Genomic DNA, 22,350 nt, shown 5'->3' on the forward strand with positions numbered 1-22,350 from the left:
CTGGAATGAAGTATGGAATTGGAAGACAGCTATTATAGCTGTCTAGGTGAAGAACTGTTTTTTTTAAGGCACAATTTACTATAAATTCTTTATGATGTTTATTTATAATTTTATACTAATGATTTTATATGAGTTTTTCAAAATCAATGTGTGCTAATAGAGGCCATCTGTCTCAGGTATTTTAACATGCCACTGTGCATAACCCACATAATTCTTCTTTAAGACCTGGTAATCTGGCTTTCTTTATAAAAGAAGTTGTTTTTTCCGGGGCTGCTGATTGGCAGAACATTTTATGCTAACTAATTTGTCATTCACTGTGTTGTTAAGTGATTTTATATAAAAGCTACACATTTTGGGATGATTGTTCTGCTGTAACTCAAGGAAGACACCCTTTTGACAGGATCTGATTTAAAGAAACAGTGCTATACAGGACATTTCATTTGCAGAAGGAAAATAATGTCCCCTCGAGGACACGCTGTTCCTTCTTGGGTCATTCTAAGAAACCCAGTCACTCAGAACGTTTTTAAATATCATTGATAAAGGAGTATATTTATCTTAAATATTTATATGTAAATTATAGTTGTATTTAATAAGCTGCATACTCTAAGAAATATTTTGATGTAAAAAATTCTTTTAGTATAAAAAAATTAGAATGTTTTCTGTGAAGAGTCTTTGTAATATTGACAGTCTCTTTTATTCTTCCTTGTCAAAATTAGGAAGGTATTCTTCCTTGTCAAAATTAGCACATAAATTCTAGTCCCATTATTTCTCATTACTCCTAGTTAAAAAATTTCTTCTTAAGGTTTTCCATAATTATTAAATTTCCAACTTTATAATATTTACTTTTAAATGGCATGTTTATTTGTACTTTTACTGAGCTACACCATCTACCTCTAGCTATAATGTTAATACAAACTTAATAAGTATTGTTCTCCATGATCTCTTGCTCTCATAACTAGAATTTATTGACGATTTGAGCTTCACTTACTTGCAAACTTTTACTCACCTAAGCAGTAGATATTTTTTATTACTATTGGCAAGAATATTATGGCTTTTTATGCAGAGATCTCAAAACATTTCTTTTGCAATTTGTCTTCATTGCAGTTTTGCATATCTTTGGGGATGTTTAGATAATAGCTGCTTCTTACATTTCCTTAGATCATTTTCTGAAGCAGAATACTAGAAGAAAATAATTTGTTTAGAAGTTGTGGCAGTTATTTGGCAATCAGTGTTTTGGTGGAAAGCAGAAACAGCATACCAGTTTGCAACAACGTTGGCAATTATTATTACCTATGCTTATTGATACTCTAAGGATTTTAGTGGGTTGAGTGGTTAGCTTTGGTCTAATAGATGAAAGAGTAAATTGTTGAATTCTCATTTGTTTTGAGTAATCCATACCTTTTAAATCTCTTTTTTTAGCATTTCTTTCATTTCTAATACAATTTCATTTCTAATACAAAACCACTTGCTGGTTGTTGGGGAATGGCTCCTGGGATTACTTAAATTATTTAAGTAATTTATAGACAAATTTTAGTTTATTTCAATTATTTTTGTCCCACGTGCATAGTCAAACTTAATTAAGTATTCTTTAGCAAGTACCTAATAAAAGGAAAAGACACCTATGTGTAAGTCATAGTAGATGAGAAATAGAAATGGCATTATGTGCTCTTTCCCCTAATGCCCCCATCTGAAGGAAGAGCTCTAACATCTGAACACTCCATCCTGATACAGTTGACAAAAAACAGCTGTTAAGAAGCTATTATGCATTGAGGCGTCATTGGTGCTGAATTCTCATTTTTGTTTTCCTGCTTCTTGTAGAGAAAGTTAAGACGTACTGAATTAGATCTGCAGACTTAATCTGGTCAAGCAAACATGTACTACCTTAGGTTTATACTCTGAAAAGACTTAGCCCTTGCTAGCAATGGTAGCTTTTAACTACAGGGGGAAGGAGGCTCCTCCCTTTCTTGGGCTCAACTTCTTTATCTTTTCTAGGGGAAGATAAGCTTTAAAAATAAAGTAGGAGCTCCCTTAATTGATCTCTACTAGTCAACACACCAAATTAACTGATGGCCTTTATTCCTATAAAACATAGTGCCTGCCGGCCACATTATGCCATGCTGACAACTGGCCACTAGTAAAAGGCAAAAGATTTGAAGAGAAACCAGAGTGTTGACAACTGGCCACTAGTATGCTTCACAAGTTGCATTTTTTGCTTACCTAAGAGTTATTTGTATTTGATTCCAGTCTACGTATGTCAGTTGTTTAAAAAGAGGATTGTTTCTTTAAAACTAAGTTGTACACCTTAAAAAGACTTACTGAAGGTAGTGATTTAACTGTTGTTTAAATTAGTAGTAAAAAGGGGTGCCTGGGTGGCTCAGTCACTTAAGCGTCTGACTTCAGTTCAGGTTATGACATCATGACTCATGAGTTCGAGCCCGGCATCAGACTGTCTGCTGTCAACACAGAGACCACTTCATTTCGTCTGTCCCCCTCTCTCTTGGCCCCTCTCCCACTCTCTTGCTCACTCTGTCTCTCAAAAATAAAATAAACATTAAAATAAAATTAGTAGTACAAAAAAAAAAAAAACATTAAAAGATTAGAAAATTTTGAAAAATCCTAAACTCGGTTTGCAAGTATCTGTAAGGTTTTTGGTTCCACTTCAAAGAAACTGAAACTGGACATTATATGTGATCGTTATAGTTGTGCTTTATGCAAGAAAGAAAAAAATTCAGTGAAACCACTGTACTTAAAGAAACCACTGTACTAAAAGAAAACGACTGTACTAAGTACAGTCACAACAAGACTGACAGACAGTTGTGCGTTTTAGGTCTTAAGTTAAAAGGCGGTGTTTAAAATGTATATTTTGGGGCGCCTGGGTGGCGCAGTCGGTTAAGCGTCCGACTTCAGCCAGGTCACGATCTCGCGGTCCGTGAGTTCGAGCCCCGCGTCAGGCTCTGGGCTGATGGCTCAGAGCCTGGAGCCTGTTTCCGATTCTGTGTCTCCCTCTCTCTCTGCCCCTCCCTGTTCATGCTCTGTCTCTCTCTGTCCCCCAAAAAATAAATAAACGTTGAAAAAAAAATTTTTTTTAAATAAATTTAAAAAAATGTATATTTATACACAACACATATTTTTTTGTTGTTGTTATTCTTTACATTAATGGACTTTGATTAACTCATCACTACTCCCCTGATCACAGTAGGAAAGAAATTTTACTATACTAGAAATCACAACATTTCTTTAGCTCTATTTTAACTGATCGCTTTAGAGTGATGTCTTGCTCAGGATACATACCAAATGAATGTTCATGTGACCTTGGTGTCTTTTCAAGGCACGGGGGGCAATATATTCTGTAGGAGGAAGTCCCCAAATGACACTTCATTGTCTTCTACCTCTTCTTACCCAGATGAGATTAGTTACTTTCAGAACTTGACATTTTTTTCAATTACAACCAAAGGTAGCTCTCAAATGAGAGCTTCTCACTTCTCACTCACTGTAAATTTTGGGAGACTACTTCCACATCTCCAAAAAAAACGGTGAAAATAGCCTTGTCATTGAGACCCAATTATAAAGGTTAAGTGAGAAGAAATAAAGACTTCTCAGAAGTCTTTAATATGACTTCAATAATAAGAACATAAGAACATAAACAGCCTAATTTAAAAATGGTCAAAAGATTTAAACAGAGATTTGACCATAAAAGATACACAGATGATAAGTAAGTTCAACATAAATAATCATTAGAAAAATGGAAACAAAAACCACCATGAGACCTCACTACACATCTGTTTAAAACATCTAAAATTAAAAAAGATCATGCCAACCTTTAGCAAAGATACAGAGAAACTAGAACTTTCATACACTTCTGGTAGAAATGCAAAATGGTATATCCACTTTGGGAGATAGTTTATTAGTTTCTTAAAATGTTAAACAGAAACCTGTCACATGGTCCAGCCATTCCACTCATAGGTATTTACCCAAAACAAATGAAAGCCTGTGTTTAATGTACACAGCAGCTTCATTGTAATAACCAAAAACCAGAAACACCCCAATGTCCACCAACAGCTGAATTGGATAAATAAATTATAGTATATCCGTACAATGGAATACTATTCAGAAATAGAAAGGAAAGTACTATTGTCACATATAGCAATATGGATGAATCTCAAATACACTGAGTGAAGCCACATTAAAGAAGAGTACATAGGGGCGCCCGGGTGGCTCGGTTCCGACTTTGGCTCAGGTCATGATCTCACGGCTTGTGGGTTCAGGCCCGGTGTTGGGCTGTGTGCTGACAGCTCAGAGCCTGGAGCCTGCTTCGGATTCTGTGTCTTTCTCTCTCTCTGCCCCTCCTCCATTCACGCCCTGCCCCCCTCTCTCTCTCTCTCAAAAATAAATATTAAAAAAAATTTTTTTAAAGAAGAGTATATAATCTGTGATTGCATTTACATGAAATTTGTAAAAATGCAAGCTAATATGTAGTGATAAAATGCATATCACTGCTTGCCTAGGCACCTGGAAGGGAGTGGGAGGGCCAGAAGGGAGGCATTACAATAGGGAAACTTCTGGGCAATGAATGGTAGGTTGATTATGTGGATAGTGTTCATGATTTCATGGGCATATGCATATGTTAAAACTTAACAAATGTCAGTTATATTGCAATAGAAGTGAAAAATTCGAACAAAGCTTAGTGTTCATTTATTTCAAATCTTTTAAAAAAAAAAAAAAACAACTTTTTTGGTGTGTGTAGTCCTGTTTAATTTTGCTTTTGTTTCCCTTACCTGAAGAGACATATAAAAATAAAAATCTTTTGCGCCACAAAGGAAACCATCAACAAAACAACAAGGCAACCTATTGAATGGGAGAAGATACTTGGAAATGACATATCTAGTAAAGGGTTAGTATCCAAAATGTATAAAGACCTTACACAACTCAACACCAAAAAACCCAAATAATCTGATTTAAAAATGGGCAGGAAACCTGAACAGACATTTTTCCTAAGAAGATACACAAATAGCCAATAGACTCATGAAAAGATACTCAGCATCACTCATTATCAGGGAAATGCATTGAGAGAGCACCTGTGAGAATGACTAAAATCAAAACCACAAGAAACAGCAGTGTTGGTGAAAATGTAGAGAACAGGGAACCCTTGTGTGCACTGTTGGTGGGAATACAAATTTGTGTCGCCACTGAGGAAAACAGTATGGAGGTTCCTCAAAAAATTAAAAATAGAATTACACTATGATCCAGTAATTCCACTGCTGGGTATTTACCCAAAGAAAACAAAAACACTAATTTGGAAAGATAATTTCATCCCACCATTTATTGCAGCATTATTTACAATTGTGAAGATGTAGAAACAACCCAACTGTCCATCAGTAGATGAATAGGTAAGACACTAGGTACACACACACACACACACACACACACACACACACACACACACATGCAATGGAATATTACTCTACCAAAAAAAAAAAAAAAGAATGAAATCTTGCCATTTGCAACAATACAGGTGAACCTAGAGGGTATAATGCTAGTTGAAACAAGTCCGTCAAAGAAAGACAAATACCATAATTTCCACTCATGTAGATTTTAAGAAACACAAAAAAGAGACAAAACAGACTGTTCAATACAGAGAATAAACTGGTCGTTGCCAGAGGAGAAGTTTGTGGGGGGATGGGTGAAATAAATAAAGGGTAGTAAATGTACACTTAACCATGATGAGCACTGAGTAATGTGTAGAATTGTTGAATCATAATATTGTATACCTGAAAATAATATAACATAACACTGTATGTTAATTATACTTTGATAAAATAAAAAATAGCAAAACAGAAACTTCTGTAAATCATAGAGAAAGCCAATGATTAATTTTGGTAATGCAAATTTTTTGGCTTTAGATTTAAAGTGACCTAGAAAAGCAAGAAATAGGATATGCTACATAATATGTGGCTAGAAAGCCCAGTAGATCTTTACAGATTTTTTTCCCCTTATGGAAGTATGCAGCAGAATAAATACAGAGAAAAATGAATTGACATGAGGAGTAAAATGTTTAAAAGGACATGCATTCCTTATTTTTTCTCATAAATTTCTCATATTTATTTATACCTCAACTTGTTCTACAGAATTTGAGGTAGCTTACAATAAAAGCACATAGAATAGTCAAAGAGAGAATAATTAATCAAAGTCAAAATCAAACATAGCCCTTAAAATTTTTTTCTGGCCCCTGTTTTCCATAGTCCTTCATGAGGCTTCTATGGAACATGAAATAAACTAGAAGGAACATTGGGACAGAGTTATACATAGATTCCACAAATTAATGGTGAGGTTTCTTCCTTGGTCACATTAAGTTAGAAATAAAATTTACCATATCCTCTGGTCTTTTATGTCCATGAATGCTTAAATAGGAAATGGAAATTTAATGGTCAACTTTTAAGTTAGTTGTTTCTTAAAACAAGCAATGGATTTTTTTAAAGGTCAGTTATGTTGAAGTACTGATAAGTACCTCAAGAATCAAATTCCATGCTCGAGTTACGTACTGACTGTGATACTAAATGTTAATACACACGCACAGTTTTATTAGGTACTCTTTGTATTCACTACCAAAGTAAGTATATCTTTTTATTTTATTTTATTTTAAATTTATATCCAAATTAGTTAGCATATAGTGCAACAATGATTTCAGTAGATTCCTTAATGCCCCTTACCCATTTAGCCCATCCCCCCTCCCACAACCCCTCCAGTAACCCTCTGTTTGTTCTCCATATTTAAGAGTCTCTTATGTTTTGTCCCCCTCCCTGTTTTTATATTATTTTTGTTTCCCTTCCCTTATGTTCATCTGTGTTGTCTCTTAAAATCTTCATATGAGTGAAGTGATACGATACTTCTTTCTCTGACTAATTTCACTTAGCATAATACCCTCCAGTTCCATTCATGTAGTTGCAAAAGGCAAGATTTCATTCTTTTTGATTGCCGAGTAATACTCCATTGTATATATATATACCACGTCTTCTTTATCCATTCATCCATCGATGGACATTTGGGCTCTTTCCATACTTTGGCTATTGTTGATAGTGCTGCTATAAACAATGGGGTGCATGTGTCCCTTCGAAACAGCACACCTATATCCCTTGGATAAATACCTAGTAGTGCAATTGCTGGGTCGTAGGGTAGTTTTATTTTTAGTTTTTTGAGGAACTTCCATACTGTTTTCCAGAGTGGCTGCACCAGTTTGCATTCCCACAAGCAGTGCAAAAGATATCCTCTTTCTCCACATCCTCACCAATATCTGTTGTTGCCTGAGTTGATAATGTTAGCCATCCTGACAGGTGTGAGGTGGTATCTCATTTGTGGTTTTGATTTGTATTTCCCTGATGATGAGTGATGTTGAGCATCTTTTCATGTGTCGGTTGGCCAATCTGGATGTCTTCTTGCAGAAGTGTCCATTCATGTCTTGCCCATTTCTTCACTGGATTATTTGTTTTTTGGGTGTTGAGTTTGATAAGTTCTTTATAGATTTTGGAAGTATATCTTTGTTTTAAGTGCATGTAAAATCCTTTATATTCTTTTGAGTCATTTTATTTAATACCTATGAAAAAGTAAAAGTGAAAGGTGTTATTATTCAAAGCTACACAGATTTTCCCAAATTTTGTAACACTGTTAAATGTGACCCTTATGTTCATTTGTTTACCACTATATGCATGTGTTTTGGATTTTATTTTTTAACTAATAGACTGTTTTTTGGAGTAGTTTTACATCTGTAGAAAAAAATGAGTGAAAAGTACAGAGAATTTCCATATTCCTCTTTATTACCTACCCCCCCAGTTTTCCCTATTATTAACATTTTGCATTAGTGTGTGGTACATTTGTAACAATTCATATTAATACGTTGTTATTAACTAAAGCCCATAGTTTTCATTAGGGTTCACTCTTACTGTTGTACATTCTCTGGGTTTTGACAGATGTATAATGACATGTATCCATATTACAGGATCATGCAGAAATAGTTTCACTGCCCTAAAAATCATCTGTGCTCTGCCTACTCATCCCTATTTCCCTTCCCCTGAGTTCCTGTCACCCATGTCTTTCTACTGTCTTCACAGTATTCTTTTTCAGAATGCCTCGTAGTTAGAATCATGAAGTATTTCAGTGTCTTAGTTTTGTGAGTCTAAGACTTCTCCAAGTCTTTTCATCACTAACACTTGATTGTCTGGATGTACCAGTTTGTTTATCCAATCAGTCATTGAAGGACATCTTGATTGCTTTCAACTTGTGGCATTTGTAAATAAAGTTGCTGTAAATGTCCCTGTGAAGATTTCTGGGTGGATGTGTTTAACCCATGAGGTTGGTTGCTGGATCATATGGTAAGAGTATGTTTAGATTGGTAACAAAACTACCCACTGCCAAACTGCCTTCCAAAGTGGCTGTGCTCTCCACCAGCAGTGAATGAGAGTTCATGTCGCTTCACATCCTTACCAGCATTTGGTGTTGTCCATGTTGGATTTCAGCCATTCAAATATATGTGTAGTGGTGTCGCATTGCTTTAATTTGCAATTCCCTAATAACATACAATGTGGATCATCTTTTCATATGCTTACTTGCCATCTGGGTCTTCTTTGGTGTGGTGTCTGTTTGGGCTGTTTATTTTCTTATTGTTTAGTCTTAAGCATTCTTGGTATTATTTGAGGAAAAAGTCCTTTAAAAGATGTATCTTTTCCAAGTATTTTCTCTGGTTGTGTGGCTTGTCTTCTCATTCTCTTGGCAGTGTCTTTCACAGAATAGAAGCTTTTGATTTTAATTAAGTACAGCTTACTGATTTTTTTTCTTTCATGGATCATGCTTTTGTGTTGTACCTAAAGAGTCTTCACTATATCCAGGAACATCTAAATTTTCTTCTATGTTTCTCCTATCTTCTAGGAGTTTTATAGTTTTGCATTTTACATTTAAGTCTGTGATTCATTTTTATTTAATTTTTGTGAAAGGTAAGGTCTGTGTCTAGATTGTTTTCTTTTACATTAGATGTCTGATTGTTCCATCACCATTTGTTGAAAAGACTATCCTTTGTCCATTCAGTTACTTTTGTTTTTCTGTCAAAGATGGGTTGACTATATTTGTGTAGGTCTACTTCTGTACTCTCTTTTCTGTTCCATTGATATATTTGTCCTGCTTTTCAGCTAGTAGCACATGGCTAAGTATTGTAGCTTTATTTTAAGTCATAAAATTAGGTATTGTCAGTCCTCCATCTTTTTTCTTCTCCTTCAGTATTGTGTTGGCTATTCTGGATCTTTCTTGTCTCCATATAAACCTTAAAATCACTTTGTTGATATCTACAAAATAACTTGCTGGTAGTTTAATGGAGATTGTGTTGAATCTATAGGTCACATTGAGAAGAGCATGGAATATCTCTCCATTTATTTAGTTGTTCCTTGATTTCTTTAATCAGATTAAAGATTCCTCATATAGATTTTGTATGTAGTTTGTTAGATTTATAGATATTTCATTTCCTTATTTTTAGTACTAATGAAAGTAGTATTTTTGCTTTAATTTCAGATTTCAATTGTTCATTGCTAGTTTATCAGAAAGCATTTGGCTTGTGTGTATTAACCTTGTATCCTGCAACCTTTGTATAATCACTTACTAGTTTCTAGAGTTTTTGTTGTTTTTTCTTTGGGATTTTCTACATAGATAAGCATGTTATCTGTAAACAAAGATGGACTTATTTTTTTCCTTCCCAGTCTTTAAATTCCTTCTCTTTCCTTTTCTTTTTTAATTGTATTAGCTAGACCTCCATTATGATGTTGAAAGAGTGCAAGAGGGGACATCCTTACCTTTTTCCTACTATAGCCATTGACTTTTGTGTATTAACCTTGTATCCTGCAACTGTGCTATAGTTGCTTATTAGTTCCAGAAATTTTTTGTTGTTTTTTGAAATTTTCTACATTGACAATTGTGTCATCTGCAAATGAAGAGTTTTTTTTTTTCTTTATTCCAATCTGTGTACCTTTGATTTCCTTCTCTTATTTATTACATTAGCTAGGGTTTCCAGTACAGTGTTAAATAGAAAGTTGAGAGGGAGTATCCTTGCCTCGTTCCTGATTTTAGCTGGAAAGCATCTAGTTTCTCATTATTTGCATTGGTTTTTTTGGTTTTTTTTTTTTTTTTTTTTTTTTTTTTTTTGAGAGAGAGAGGTAGACAGAGTGTGAGCTGGGGAGGGGCAGAGAGAGGGAGAAAGAATCCGGACCAGGCTCCAGGCTCTGAGCTGTCAGCACAGAGCCTGACCCAGGGCTCGAACCCACAAACCGCAATATCATGACCTGAGCCAAAGTTGGACACTCAACAAACTGAGCCACCCAGGCACCCCAGTTGCATTCTGTTTTCTGAAAGAGATTGTAGAAAATTGTTTTAATTTCTGACTTAAATAGTTGATGGAATTCATTAGTGAACCTACCTAGATCTTATGCTTTCTGTTTGGGAAGATTATTCATTATTGATAAAATTCTGTAATCAATTCTATTGATCTTTTTGAAGAGCCAGCTTTTGGTTCCAGTGATTGTCTCTGTTGATTTCTTGTTTATAATTTCATTGATTTCTGCTCTAATTTTTATTATTTCTTTTCTTCTGTTTGCTTAAATTTGTTTTTTCTTTTTCTGGGTATATATTTTAAGAGTTCAACACACTGTTGGTATAAATTAAAACTAAATGCTTCTGAGAGTCATAGTAAAATAAGACTTAATATAGTTTACAAGTGCCCTGTAAATATTTTTTCTAGAAATATTAATCAATTTTTAGATTTCATTATGTTGCTAATATTTTTGTTTTTAATACTTTTCATATAAACATGTAAACATCACTTCATGTACATTTAAAATTTTTTATTACATAGATTAGTCAGAATTTATTTTTAGGAGTCAGTATACAATATAATTTGTAGATTAAAGTTGCATGTGTATTCTAAAACAGATTTAAAGTAGCTTTCACAAATAGCACATAGAACAAAAATAATGAAATAAAAACTCGGTAGTTATAATGATAATTCTCAAATTTGGCTTTGAATTTTCAGGCAACCAAGATAAAAAAAAAAAGAGAGAGAGAGATGTAATTAAGTTAAAAAAACAACAACAACAAAAAACCTTCTTACCAGAAAGGAGAATTTGTTTTTTATTCTTTTTTCCTTTTAATTTTTATTTATTTATTTATTTATTTTAAGTACACTTGACTCCCAGTGTGGGGCTTAAACTCACCCAGAAATCAAGAGACACATGCTCTACTGACTGAGCCAGCCAGGCACCCTTTTTTATTCTAAGCGAAGTGTTGCTTAGCATCATATTACAAAATACATTGTTCATATTGGGCATTATCTGGAATAAATTGAGTGATACAATGATATTTTTACACTCACATTTTCTATAGCAACTTTAATGAAAGTCAAAGGTGTAATACTAATATATAATTCAGTGAGGGTGTTTTGTGAGTTTTCAATGTAGTAATGTCTAAGTTTATAGTGTCTAGAGTGGAAAGATTGCATATTCTTTAAATATTATGTTACTACTTTATTTTGTTGGTCTTTTGGTAGGAATTAGCAGAGAGGTTGAAGTTACGTATTCTGATTTGGGCCTAAAATGCTAGAAATTCATTGTGCTTGGTTGAGAGAAAAATGCATCTATTTAGAAATAAGATAATCAAGTATTAAAATTGATAGGCTGTTGTAAAAAATTGAAGATCTTAACCAGATTCCTCACCCTGACAGTGCAGTGTCCATCACTGCATAGAAATGAGGTAGAGGTATAAGGATGAATTTTATTCAAGATTTCTAATTCACTCTGTCATATGAACAAGTACTCTAGAGTAAATATATTCATCTACCTTTGTTGTAGAACACCTTCAAATACAATTTAATGTATCATCTGGTTTTTGCACCACATAATTTCTTAACAATGGCAGACCCATTCAAACCCACCAGTATAAAATGCAACAGAATACACACCTAGATAATGGAAAATACGTTAACTTGCTATTTTGTTGTATTATAAAAAGCACTTGAGATTTGGAGAATTCCAGTTATCTTGCAGGGAGAGCACAAGGCACACAATAATAAGTAAATAGTAACAAGGAGTTCATATTCTAGTAACCTACTATTCTAGTAACCTACACCAACTGCAGACTATTATAATACAGTGTTCAAGTGCTGCCACCTGGAGGATGGGATATGTAAATACAGCACTAAAAAAAATGATACGAATTAAACACGGGGAAAAAAGAACAGGAAAGGAAAGGCTAGGGTGTAGATGGTCTTCAACTTAGGTATAGGTTATATCCTAAAAATATGGTTCTAAGTTTATTTTAGCTTAGGCTATGCTTTACTATAAGTAAAAGTGTGATGCACAGACCCCTGTCCTACAAACCATATTTAATTCATTATGTAAAATGTTGCTAATACTGTCTTTCAACAGAGAAGAGTTTATCATCCCATCTCTCTCCTGTGAGAAGTAGGAGAGGAATATTGAGATTCTTAATAGTAAAGGAAGTATAACTCTAATCCCTTTTTGCCTTTACTTTCACTGCTGACTTGTGCTAGGTTATAGAATTAGGGCTTGGAAAAGAGGGAAGGTCAAGAAATACCACTCTATGTCATCAACCAGTCGTAGACTGAGGTGAGAAATGAGAATTGTAACTAGCAGTGAGTAGGGAGTACCAAAATGGTGGTGTTTGTAGCTGGAATGTAAAGAATGGTTAAGAGAAGGAAAAATCCCCTGCAGTTGTAGGAAAGAAAAAGAAATTCATTTCATGCCCTGTATAGGTCATCTGACAAATGTGCTTCGGTAATAGATTTTCAAAAGAGAAAGTAAGAATACCACTTGTTCATCTCAGATGACTCTTAAGAGTTCTCCATTATTGTGAGTGAAGGGACAAGCTAGTTTTTTAAAGGGTTCCCTTTTGTCCTTTTCAAACCTGGTGGGCTTTTGCAGTCAAAAAAGTTGTGTGTGGGGGTTATGTTAATTTAATATAAATGTTGAGGTAGTGTACTGAAACATGAAAAACATCAGCCTGATTTTCCAATGGTAACTCTGAAATTGGGAGAAAAACACTAGAATTTTTTAAAAATCACATTCCTCCCTTAGCCCTTTTAAAGAGATTTTTAAGAAATTCATGGCTTTCAGAGTGTATATTCACTGGATATAAGTTGTATTCCATGCATAGTCCTCTGGGTCTCTATAATAATCCTTTTACTGTTTATTCTTGATATTTATTGAAGTTACCAAAAATCTGTTTATTATCTTGACCTTGTTATTTTGTTTTATATTTTTAATTTGTTTATTTTTTTGTGTGATTATTGTTATCCAAATTGTATTCTCCTTTGAACTTTATTGTATAAGAATAATTAATCTTTGGGATTACAGAAGTTGTTTCTCTTAGTATTTCCTTTACTTCAAGAAATTGAGAAAGAACTTCTATATATTATCTATCTGGCCAAAATAACCTTTTGCCACATATAAATTACGTGTATTACCAAAAAAAAATCCCAAATATGTACTAATTGACAAATATACTTTCTTTCATAAAGCATAAACAAAAGAAGCAATAAATTGTACTTGAGGAAAATATAATTTTCCCTACTCTTTATCTGTGGTGTACATTGGAGTCTGACCTGGATTTGAATCTCAACTCTCTACTACTTCTACTCTGGTAACCTTGAATAAATATATGTTTCTGTGTGTCTGTTTCTTCATCTTTAAAATGGGACTAATAATTCTTAGTTCATAGTGTTACTTGGAGAATTAAATGAGATTAAGTTAGTAGTTTTCAAACACTGTTCTCTGGTACCCTAGATCACTATAGAGACATTTAATGGGTCGCTTGTATCTATTTTATGTTTAGGGTTCTGCAGAAGATTTGATTTGAGAAAGAGGGTCCTGAGGTTCTCTGTTTAAAAACATTTGAAAGCCATAGCTGTAAGTAAAGTGCCTTGCACAAATAGATCCTGAACATATACTAGTTCTCATATTCAGGCTAGAAAATCTCCACTCCACTCTTTTCTCTCCTTCATGGGAATCAGTATATTGAAATGCTAAGTTAATTTTCTTTAATGCTTTATCGAGGTATAGTTCACATAGCATACAGTTAGTTAACCTATCTAAAGTGTACAGTTCAATGGTTTTTATAGTGTTGTCACAGAATTGTGCATTCACAACCAAAATGTACTTTTATAACATTTTCATCGCCTCCAAAAGAAACTCCCTACCCACTAGCAATTAAACTAACTTACTTTTAGATTCTATTTGCATTGCTTGTTAGAAATTTAAGTGTAAGGTAATACATGAAGACTTAGCAAAATAAATCTAATGTCTGTAGCTACAAAAATCAGTGAACCATGTTTCTTTTCTTCATTCGTTTGCAGGTACAGACATTATACTCCATTATGGCATTGAACCTACTTAATTTTATATATTAAATCACTAAAGACTTGGTTCTTTACATTTTTCACTCCTAGAAGTTCATCCGTCTACTTTTGTGTCTTCTAAAGATGACAACTTGTTCTGTGTATGTCCTGCTTTTAGTTGAGGAATTCAACAAAGACCTTGTCAAATACTTGTTATGAGCCAGGTGCTATGTTAAATTCCCAGGGCTAAACGAATAATTAAACACAGTCTAGGGAATTTACCGTTTTAGAAGGGTAGCATGTAAACAAAGGAGAGTAATATAGTATGAAGATTGTTATTATGGAGAGGTATGTAAAATGCTGATGGTACACATTTAAGGGGGTAATAAATTCCTCCAAGCAAAAAGGAGATTGATGGGCAACAAGGGGGAACAAATAGAGATTGAAGAGAGTTGCAAAGAAGCTGGTCCCTGAAGAATGAGTAGAATTCACTGCACAGGTAATAGAAGAGGAATGTATTCTTAAAAACTAAGAGAATAACCCAAGCCTATGCCTAGAGGACTACAGGTGTACACAATGTTTAATCAGAAGTCATTGAGGTGTTTGATGGGACTAAGTGAAAAGTGGTGGGTGAAACAGAAAAGGTTGGCTAGAGCAGATCATGAGGGCCTGAAAGTCAGCTTAACACCTTATTTTAGATCCTTCTCCCCCACCCCCTTTCCAGTCTTCACTCTAGAGATAATTAGCCTTTACCAGTCTCATATTCAGTTCACATTAACCATCACTACTACCATCATTTTAGTTCCCCCTGGAGTTATCTTTGACTTTTTTCACTACTTTGATTCCCATATCCATTCACATGTTAATTATTAAATGTGTCTCTTCCTTTCCGTTCCCACAGCCACTACCATGGTCTCTTTCCTGAGATCTCTTTTCCATTTCTTTTGTCCTTTTTCAAAATTAAAATTTTCCATTCCTGAGACTTCACCTCTTAATCTGTAGTATTCAAAGTAGCATTATACAGTAGTGAAAATAGTTCCTATATCAGGGAATCTGAAGAATATGAAGGACCCAAGGGTTTATAAAAAGGAAGACCCTTACAGGGTTTATTATACTCTTCCAAGAGTTAACTGGCAAGAGAATTCTCTGTGTACTGATGTAGAATATATTGTTGAGTTAAAGCAAGGAACAGAAGAGTATAGTATATTCCTTTTGTGTCAGAAAGCTGACAGGTATTAGGATATAGACCCTGTTTGCTCACATTTTGCATAAAGGAACTGGACAACTGTAGAAGAAATAGTTGAAGTAAGTATCCATAGGAGTAGGGGTAGAAGAGAACAAGGGTGAGGACTGGTCTCAAAATACCTTTTTATGTTGTATTGATTTTTAAACTGAGTATTTCAGCTATTTAAAACTGGCCTTGTGTGCCACTGTGGGAGAGTGGGATTGAGGGACTCTGATTTTCTGTTGCTTTATATATGAAACTCCTTGGAATGAAACTATCATTCAGACTTCTCCACTCTGACTATGCATGGTGCAGTTCCTTTCACTGAAATGAACTCTATTCCTGTCCCCAGTCACTTTGAAATCTCAAGTCAAAATTTATCACTTTCTTCTCTACAATGGGTTAACTGTTTATTTCGTTCTATCATCTTAGCTCAGTATATTTATGTTCTGTGTTTATATTTTGGTTCTTCATTGGTATCTCTGAGTATTCTAATTTATTTCATGAATGGTTTCTACTCTCATTTAAATTGTTAACACTTTCAATAGAAATCATGTTCTTTTCTCTTTTGTATTATTGAAGCATAATTTAGTAGATACTTGATAATGATAATTTGTATTTACTTTGGAGAATCCTAATATTTTAACTTCATTTGGATAGTTTTAATAAACAAATTTTAAATTGGAAAAGGGATCATATAGGAGAGCTAAGTTTGACTACTTTTCCATTACCTAAAACTTCAAAGTATTAAGTAGGAAAATTAATGAGGAAGTTAGCTTTGTTTAAAAACCACTAAAAATAATTAGGGTAATTTTCTGTCCAGTTTAAGTTGAAAATGTGTGGATTTGTGCACTAAAAAAGTAAACATAACATGACCACCTGCCATTAATTTGCATGGAATACAATTATTTATTTATATGCTAATTACTAATAAATACAGTAATTGAGATTGGTGTGATTTTTATCTTTGCTAATATATGACATGCAGAATTAATTCTGAGTTTATAAGTCAGATATGGTAAAATAGTCAATCTGTAATTTTTTAAACTAAGTGTATGATCAAAAGTAAGAAACTTGAAAGTAAATTCTATTAGTAAATGAACACTTATTTTTAAAAATTGATCATAGAAAATAGAAACTTGTAAGCTGAGAGGCCCTTAGTATGTCTTTATTACTTCATATAGTCTAATCTAATATTTATTTTGAAACAGGCAAGAAAACTAGATGTATATTTTGAATATGAAGAAAAAATAATGAGCAAAACTACTCTGGATAAATCTCTTCTAGATATAATATCAGACCCTGATGGTATGTACCATAAATTTGAGGTTAATGTTAAGTTTCAGAGCTGTTGAATGCAGCATGTTCAGTATAAGTAAAATCTGAATAGAATTAGTATTTTTCCAATCCATGCCAATAATGAGATAATTAAATGAGCTAGTTTCTGTTGAGAAGTTCGTAGCATAGCAATTCCTGAAGTGGAAAAATGATTTGCATTTTATTTCACTGAACTTCTCTTTGATGGTATTGAAGAACTTGTTGCATTCATTTATTTAAAGTGATATATCTGGGGAAAAAAATAAAGTGATATAGCTGAAGTTCAAATTCTGCTGGTTTTAGGAAGACTTGGAAGTATAACATTCAAAGCAGGTGTCTCTAAATGATACACTTCTCATTACGTCAGTTTAACCCTAAAGCATTTCCCAAAAGGATATATCTAAAACTGAATTCTGTTTTAAATATTTAGGGACTTTACTTTTAAAGAAACTCCTTATCAGTCCCTTTCATATTTACGTTTAACTAAATATTTGTATGTTAGATTTTCTTAAAACAAGATATGACTCTTTGTACTTAGAAAATGTTATAATTTTTACTTTCAGTTATAATGATCTTGGGGATCCACATAGGTTTTAGCCTCCAAAACTATCCAAACTTTAGAGACTTGTTGATCATTTCAGAATAGTTTTCAATTCAAATCTCAGTAAACTACTTTTCCAAAATGAATAAAAAGTATATAAGCTATTCAGCTTATATTTTGCATACAAGTCACTTAGCTGAATGATGATGGTTTCTGAGTTAGACTTTGGTATGACTTTTAGACTTTATTCCAAACTGAAAAGTAATAAATTGCAAATTGTTTGTAATTAAAGATTCTTTTCGCAGAAACTTCTCTAAGAAGCTTTAGGTTATTGCTCACACTTTTAAGAAGCTGGATTTGTAGTGAGAACATACTATTTTGGAGTTATTTGCACTTTACAATGAAAAAATGCAAAATATATAAGCCCATCATTTCAGAGCTATTCCTTATTATTTACAATAAGTTTTGACTAAAGTTGAAGCAAATGAATGTGTTAATAAAAAACTATCAGAACCTTTCTCTATTCTTTCCCCTTACTTTCTCAGTTTAGTTTTAAAGACATTAACTACAAGAGAACAAGGTAGGCATTCATGCAAAGTGGAAGTCTGGTGCCATTTTAGCCCAAAACAAGATGTTGCAACCTGAGCAGGATGAGAAAGGCATCCACATGTGGGACAGAGGGAAGCATCAAAATCCCAGTGGATTGAGCAGAGAAGCCACATGTGAAAGCATGGGCTGTAAGAGCTGTAACAGATTGAGGAGGGTGACTGTACACAGTATCAACCCAGTGTCAGTCCAAGTGTGGTGAGAAGTGTGGCCAGGCATGTGAGCAAGTCTATTGTAGAGAATCAGAGCCCACATGGAGTGAGAAGACATCCATACAGGCAAGGGGATGGCTGCAGAGATAAGATATTTGTTGTATACAGTGCACTGATTAAAGAAGTGTGTATGTCAGGTGCTACAAATGGTGCCAGGTTTCCTCTTGTCAGAGAAGGAAGAGAAAACAAGTAGAGAAAGGGAGAAAACTATACAAGTAGAGAAGGGGAGAAAACTATAATGAGCTCTATAATGTTGGATTGGAATTGGAAGTATTATAGTCTTGGTGTTTTCACTATATATTTGTCAGACAGAAATAAATATAGATAACATGTGCGTGCACATATATATACATATATATATATGTATGTATGTATATATATATATGTGTTCAGTCAACTGAGCAGGGCTGGGAGCAACAATGCCCTAATGTAAAGACTGTAGCTTATAAATACATTTTCTACTAGCACTCGTTGGAGAAGTAGTTGATGCTGAGGATATTAAAAACAGTAACAGGCATCTACAGGCCCCTAAAACTCAGAGAGAGGGGAGCCTTTCTCTCCTGCTTTAGGAATGGTGGTCCCAAGAGCATACAGCAAGCCTGGTTGCTTTTTTTCTTTGTCCTTTAGCTGCTTAGTCATAGTTGCAGGAAATGCACAATAGAACAGGGTAACTAAAGCCAAAGCTTTCTGACCGAAGCACCAGAAAGGGAAAGCCAAGGAATTGGAAAGTACCAGGGAGATTGCAGAGAGGAAGGAGCTCAGGAAAGCAAGCTCATAAAGTTGTTTATGAATTCCTGGGCTCACTCCTGAGCTGCACATACGTGAATCTGATCCTAAATAGCATTCCTAAGACTAAGAGTTGAAGGGCTATATGATTTCCCAGTTCCCATAGTGGCCACTAGATGGTTGGACAGATCCCAGTAGCACTGCAGAAGGTTTTGAAAATAGAAATCGATGATGGAACCACAACCCACAGATAGCTGGTGGGAACTTTGGCCTGAACCCAGCCAGGCTAATTCCCTGCTAAAACAAAAATAGCAGCTTTCTCCTGGGATTTAAACAAGACCCTGAATTTCATAACATAATATTCAGTGTCCAAGATACAATATTTATTTGTAAACATCAGAACTTTGGAGAACCCATCATTGATCTTTATTACCATTCGTTGCCATAGTTAGGGAGTAAGGATAATTTGAGAATGGTTATCTGGATTCTAAACTATATAAAAAACCGATGGTTCATTAGTCACGTTTTGAAAAAATTTTCCTAGTTTTTATTCTATAAGAAAGTATAACACTGCCAAGTTCTTGAGTATTAGGACTTTGTGGTGAGAGTACATATTGTTATTGGTTGGTGGTAAAACTGAGTTACCGGTGACCAGTGCCTCATCGCTTTGTACCAAAGTACACCCAGTAACAGGGTGGAGAATAAATGAATTTCTCTGTAGTTTGGGGCTCTGGGTAGTAAGAGTAGCAGATCAAACTCAATGTGAGCAAAAAATTTCTTTGATATCTTACGTTTGTCTTAGAATTTCTAGCAAATATATTTTGCATAATACAACAGTGTTTATTTTAATATATAAATGTATTCTTTTCTCAAATCTTATATAGTGATAGAATACCCTCAAGAAAGAGGAGACCTGTATATTTTGTGACCCCACTTTTGAGAAGTATTTCATACTTAGGTTTCATAACCTAACACCTAGAAGGACCATACAGCTGTTTTCCCAGGACAGTCTGATTTTTATATTTATTGTCTTTACATAATTAGTACTGACATCCTTTTTCCATCTCAGAAGTATACTGTTTTAGATGCGTGTGATTATCCTACCTATTCCGTTCTTTCTGAGTTTCGATCTAAAAGGTTCATCTCTTGGGGCACCTGGGTGGCTCAGTCAGTTAAGCATCCAACTTCAGCTCAGGTCATGATCTCTTGGTTCACAAGTTCTGGCCCCACGTCAGGCTCTGTGCTGACAGCTCAGAGCCTGGATCCTGCCTCAGATTCTGTGTCTCCCTCTCTCTCTGACGCTCCCCATTCATGCTCGCTCTCGCTCTCTCTCTCTCTCTCTCTCTCTCTCTCTCTCTCTCTCAAAAAAAAAAATAAATAAACATTAAAAAATTTTTTTAAAAAAGGTACATCTCTTATAGACACTTAGGAAGAGAGAATGAAGATACTCCCATATCCCATTCCTTTACTCCCACAACATTTAATCATTTTCCATATCTGTGTGTTACATAGTCATAATTAGAGTGCCTATAACCTTAAATCACTTGAAAGAACCATATTTTATCTTGTCATATTTATATATGCCTTAAATTTTTATATACTTGTGTTGACTATAACACTTAACCAGAATTCTGAAAGTTTTTTTTCCCCCCTATGTAGCAGGAACTCCAGAAGATAAAATGAGGCTGTTTCTTATTTATTATATAAGTGCACAGCAAGCACCCTCTGAGGTATGTCCTCTTTGTTTAGTTATTGGATAGAAGGGGAGATACTTGTTTGTTTCAAAAATAGAAGACAGATCACTGTGACCAAATAACTACCTCATTCCTTTCTTTAAAAAAAAAAACAATTTGTTAAGGCTGGTTCTATTTACTGCTGAGTTTTATAGCAGTATTTATCGTCACCAAAAGAACTATCCACTCATGAAATGTCTGATCACTGTTAAGTTGTTGGAATATGAATTGAATTCAAGTGCCCAAATTCTTATTTCTGGGAAAATAGCTATTATAAATGAAGTTAACCAAGTTTGCTATGCTTTTTGTAAGTTTGGCCTTATTTCTCATTATGTAATGATCTTAAAAGCTCCATTTCATTAAGCTGTAGCCACTAATGCTTTCCACTGAATTTATCTTTAACCTAAAGTAAAAATGTAATATTTTAAGGTTATTTAAAAACTAATGTCAATTATAGAACATAAGGAGTCAATTGGAAGAAAATACCCAAACTTCCAAATTGCTATGTAAATATCGCAATTTAATTAGATTACACTTCAGATTTATGTATGTCATATGATTCATATAAAAAAATGAAATTGAGATTTTTTTAATATTGCAGTCAAATAACTTTTATATCAATAAATGCCTCACAATTATTGGGAAATGACATATTTCCCTTTCTAGATTTTTTTTTTCCCCTGGAAAAGAGGATTATGGATAATTTTGTTGTTTTCTTTTTCTGGGACGGGCCATCACTTGCTTTAGAAGAAAAAAAAGTTTATAGGTAATTAATTGATTTTGAAGGCAAATGGTAATTTTGGTGTCAGTGTTGTTGCCAGGTTAGAGACCTGCTAACTCTCCTGTTAACTCAGTAAAATTTTACTGGTGAGCAGCAAGTGTTAGAACTTTGGAGATGACACCTAGGATGATACAGTAGTTATAAATGTCTTTCCTTTGCCAATACCATGTATTTTTATAAGTCTGATAGATCATAACGCATTTTTTTGGTCAAAAATCTTGGTGTTAAATCAGTAAGCTAAACCCAATATTTGCTTTAGGCCAATTCTGCTTTGTTCTGGGAATACGTCTTTTATTTTAATTTAGTAAGAAAGTGTAGCTTTGTTTTTTTTTTTTTTTAAACATACATTTTAATGGCAATTTACAAGTCCATATATTTGCTCATTCTAAATTTTTTTTTTCAACGTTTATTTATTTTTTGGGACAGAGAGAGACAGAGCATGAACAGGGGAGGGGCACAGAGAGAGGGAGACACAGAATCGGAAACAGGCTCCAGGCTCTGAGCCATCAGCCCAGAGCCTGACGTGGGGCTCGAACTCACGGACCGCGAGATCGTGACCTGGCTGAAGTTGGACGCTTAACTGACTGCGCCACCCAGGCGCCCCTAAATTTTTTTTTTTTTTAACATTTGTTTTTGAGAGACAGAGCACAAGTGGGGTAGGGGCAGAGAGAGAATGAGACACAGAATCTGAAGCAGGCTCCAGGCTCTGAGCTGTCAGCGCAGAGCCCGACACAGGGCTCGAACTCGCAGACCCTGAGATCGTGACCTGAGCCGGTCGGACGCTTAACCAACTGAGCCACCCAGGCGCCCCTAGTTTTCTTTTTAGAAGCAT

The 22,350-nt window shown here is 34.5% G+C and overlaps 1 protein-coding gene across 2 annotated transcripts in view; it reads left to right on the forward strand.

Annotated features, from left to right (window-relative positions):
* The window catches only part of SCFD1 (sec1 family domain containing 1), a 117,520-nt gene that overhangs the window by 51,133 nt on the left and 44,037 nt on the right, over window positions 1-22,350 (forward strand). For both annotated transcript variants that reach the window (XM_023255623.2, XM_023255624.2), the window contains exons 15-16: window positions 16,814-16,910; window positions 20,664-20,734. In XM_023255623.2, coding sequence (XP_023111391.1) covers window positions 16,814-16,910; window positions 20,664-20,734 — 168 coding nt within the window. The remainder of the gene's footprint in view (window positions 1-16,813; window positions 16,911-20,663; window positions 20,735-22,350) is intronic.

This window comes from Felis catus, chromosome B3 (assembly GCF_018350175.1).
Source record: "Felis catus isolate Fca126 chromosome B3, F.catus_Fca126_mat1.0, whole genome shotgun sequence".
Lineage (NCBI taxonomy): Eukaryota > Metazoa > Chordata > Mammalia > Carnivora > Felidae > Felis > Felis catus.